Source organism: Condylura cristata, unplaced genomic scaffold, assembly GCF_000260355.1.
Source record: "Condylura cristata isolate star-nosed mole 26May11 unplaced genomic scaffold, ConCri1.0 scaffold00028, whole genome shotgun sequence".
Lineage (NCBI taxonomy): Eukaryota > Metazoa > Chordata > Mammalia > Eulipotyphla > Talpidae > Condylura > Condylura cristata.
The window spans coordinates 13,794,452-13,797,783 of record NW_004567129.1 but is presented as its reverse complement, the minus strand read 5'-3'; the positions used below and the strand labels follow the sequence as shown (position 1 = coordinate 13,797,783).

Below are 3,332 nucleotides of genomic sequence, written 5' to 3'. Positions count from 1 at the left end.
CTGATGGAAATGTTTGTTACCACCTATTATGGATGCTTATAAAAAAATAGAACCCAAATCTGATTAAGCATCCAGAGCCAGTTAATTCATAAGAAGTAAGAGACCATGGTACATGTGAAATAGCACCAGGGGATTTCAGTGATCAAAATCCAGAACTGGGGGACTTTACAGGATAAAAACATAGTTGTTTCAGCAAGGAATGGCAATGTGGGGGAGCAGGGAACCAGCAGATTAAAAAAAATAAACATGGAATCCTATACGAGTGTCCTAACATCCTAACAAAAGGTATGTGTATGCATCACTGCTGCAACTAGAGACATTTAAATATTGATTAACTGATTGTATCAGTTAATATTAATTTGTTAATACAAAGATGTATTGTGGTCATATTTTAAGTTCTCTCTTAGAGATAAGGTTCTGAAAAATGTATAGATGATATATCTGGGGTTTGCTTTGAATCAATGTGAGTTTGGGATTTACTGTCACTGTTCTTACTCATTACAGTGACTAACCAGTACAGATAAAGCAAGTACAAGTAAGTCTCACTTGCGTCATCCATAGGCTCCAGGAGACCACTACTTTGAAGTAAAAAACATAACAGAAGTAGGCCCTGGAATACATTTTTTGTTTAATGTTGGCCTGGACCTTGTTTTTCTCATTAACGTTAACAACAAAAGCACATTAATCAAAAACATTACTTGAAACTTGCTGTAAAGAAAATAAAAGACAAAGAGTCTCCCCCTGCTCCTCTCCAGAAAGTAAAACTGCTTCTCTTTATAGATGACATAATTATCTTTGTAGCTAATTCAGTGATTTCTGTCTAGGTCACAAACTACAATATAAACATACAAAAATCATTAAGGCACTTGTATATTAGCAGTGAAGATACAGAAATCAAACTTTAAAATATAACACCAAATATAATTCCTCTTCCCAAAGTGAAATAGTGAAAGTCAAAGGAACTAGAATATTTACAACAAGTTTGAGAAAAGTATAACAAAATAGAAGGAATCTATCTCACATCAAGATATATTATTTAATTACAGAGATCAAGACCCAGAGTGTACCACTAGCGGCGACAGCAGTGAAACCGGGCATGATCCACAGGGAGCACACCACTGGCGAGGGTATTCCTGACTCACAGGGTGGTACGGTGTTCTGAGTGCTGATGACCACCTGGTTTCAAATTATACTTTGGGACTGAGATATAAAAAGGCAGGAATGAAGATATGTGTGAGACACAGCTGGGGAAATCATACATTGTACAAAAATGAAGGCTGACAACGCATGATATTCATGTAAGTTGTGTATAAAGAGGATGACATAGTGTGCCACTTTCTCAAAACTGTTTGAATACAGAATCTTTTTGAGAGACTTGCTTATTAACATTTCATGAGATATGGGGGTTGCAGAGCAATTTTGGAAACCCCAAAATCATTCCTTGGTAATCAGAATCAGCCTTTCCTTTACATACTTTTGCCTTTTAGTCTAAGACCTTATGCCATTCCTTCAGCCTGCTTCCTTCAGATCACCCAAAGGCACCACCCAGGTAGTACCAGTCACATCTGTAACTGCGAGCTCACCTTTTCCTGGACTGTCAGAGCCCACTGAGCCTGCATCTGCAACACATACTAGGCAGCATCTGGAAGAAATAAACTCCAGCCCCAAAGAGGACTCCCATTCAGACCATCCTCACCACCCTGCTGCAACATCCTTTCAGAATGTGTCTGAGCGGGTATGGAAAATAGAAGTCACACCTGGGTAATTTGGTGATACTGAGAAAGAGCTTTTATTCTTTCCTTTTGTTTTGGTGATGTTTCAAGAACGAGGGTCATAGGAAGAAGACTTTTTAACATTTACCTGCAAGCAGAACTATACTTAAGATGCCCAAAAGACAAGGTAGTCTCCCAATTAAAAGCAGAAACGAAACAAGCCCATAAAAATATTCCACAGTGGGCTTCAGACAAAGAGGAAGCCTTGTTCACCTGACCCACCTTTTCAGAAGCAGTCAATTTTTCTAGACAGTTCTTTCTACTAACCTTCTGAATGTTCCTTTTATCTTTGTTCATCCTGCTTACCCAATCTGCTTTCAATAGTAATGAAAACTACTTTACTTTTGTCTCAGTTAGCGTTGTGTTGGGGGGAAAGCTGAACTACAGTAGCTTAAACAAAAGTGTTTTGTTTCCCTTGAATAAAGAGAGGGAAAAAAACACAAAGGATCAGAGAAAGGCAAACTTAAAGCCAGTCCTTGAAAGTTGATCTGAGGTATCAAGTAGGAGGGGTGTGATGGAAGGGAGAAAGCAAGGTGCAGGGAAGGGTGGTCTATGGAGTGCTTTGGTTGTGAGAAAACTATGGTGACCACACCTAAGGGAAGAAATTTTATTAATTGCAATAAAACAAACAAGGATATAAAATAATAATATGGGATTTATTAGGAAAAAAGTACAGACTACCCTGAAGATTCTATAGATAAATTATAGTAACTATAAAGGAATTTAGTGATGCTGTTGAATACCAGATCAATATGCTGTAACTAATAGTTGCTTTGCTTATTGGCAAGAACTAGAAAAAGTAATTTTCAGAAGTTTTAAAAGTCCCTAGGAGTAAATATGACCAAAGATGTGTACATTTAACCAATGTGTAAAACTTCCATGACAACAACTTTTATTAGAAAAAATTCCTATTAAGAGACATTAAAGTAAATGGTGAGGTCTACCATGGTCCAGCCTAGGTTACTCATTCTGCTCGAAAATATCAGCTCAGGCATCCTGAATGACCTTCCTGGTCATAGCGAGACTAGCTTTAATAAATGGACACTTGGTGCAGCTGTGTCTCACACATATCTTCATTCCTGCCTTTTTATATCTCAGTCCCAAAGTATAATTTGAAACCAGGTGGTCATCAGCACTCAGAACACCGTACCACCCTGTGAGTCAGGAATACCCTCGCCAGTGGTGTGCTCCCTGTGGATCATGCCTGGTTTCATTGCTGTCGCCGCTAGTGGTACACTCTGGGCCTTGCATAAAGACTTCGTGAATACGTGACTGAATTCAGCCATCAGCAGACCTCGAACTCATCCAGTGTTTTAGGTTTTCATACATGAGCTATTTCAGGTACTTCCTCTTGACCAAGTACTCTTGAATTAAGGGAAATAAATATAGTAGGAAACCTGAGAGACAAGCTTACTTCTGAGTAAAAAAGTATGTGTTATTTTTTTTTTATTACAAAGTTTATTTTTTACATCATTTTGCACATTTTTTTTTGCCATCTCGATTGTAATCCCCGCGGGTTTCCCATCACCAGATCACCCCTGTGCCACCACCCTAGTCCCA

General features: G+C 38.5%; 1 protein-coding gene across 1 annotated transcript in view; it reads left to right on the top strand.

Annotated features, from left to right (window-relative positions):
- The window catches only part of PKD1L3 (polycystic kidney disease 1-like 3), a 27,567-nt gene that overhangs the window by 4,086 nt on the left and 20,149 nt on the right, over window positions 1-3,332 (top strand). The window contains 1 exon segment of the mRNA XM_012730470.1: window positions 1,528-1,735. Coding sequence (XP_012585924.1) covers window positions 1,528-1,735 — 208 coding nt within the window.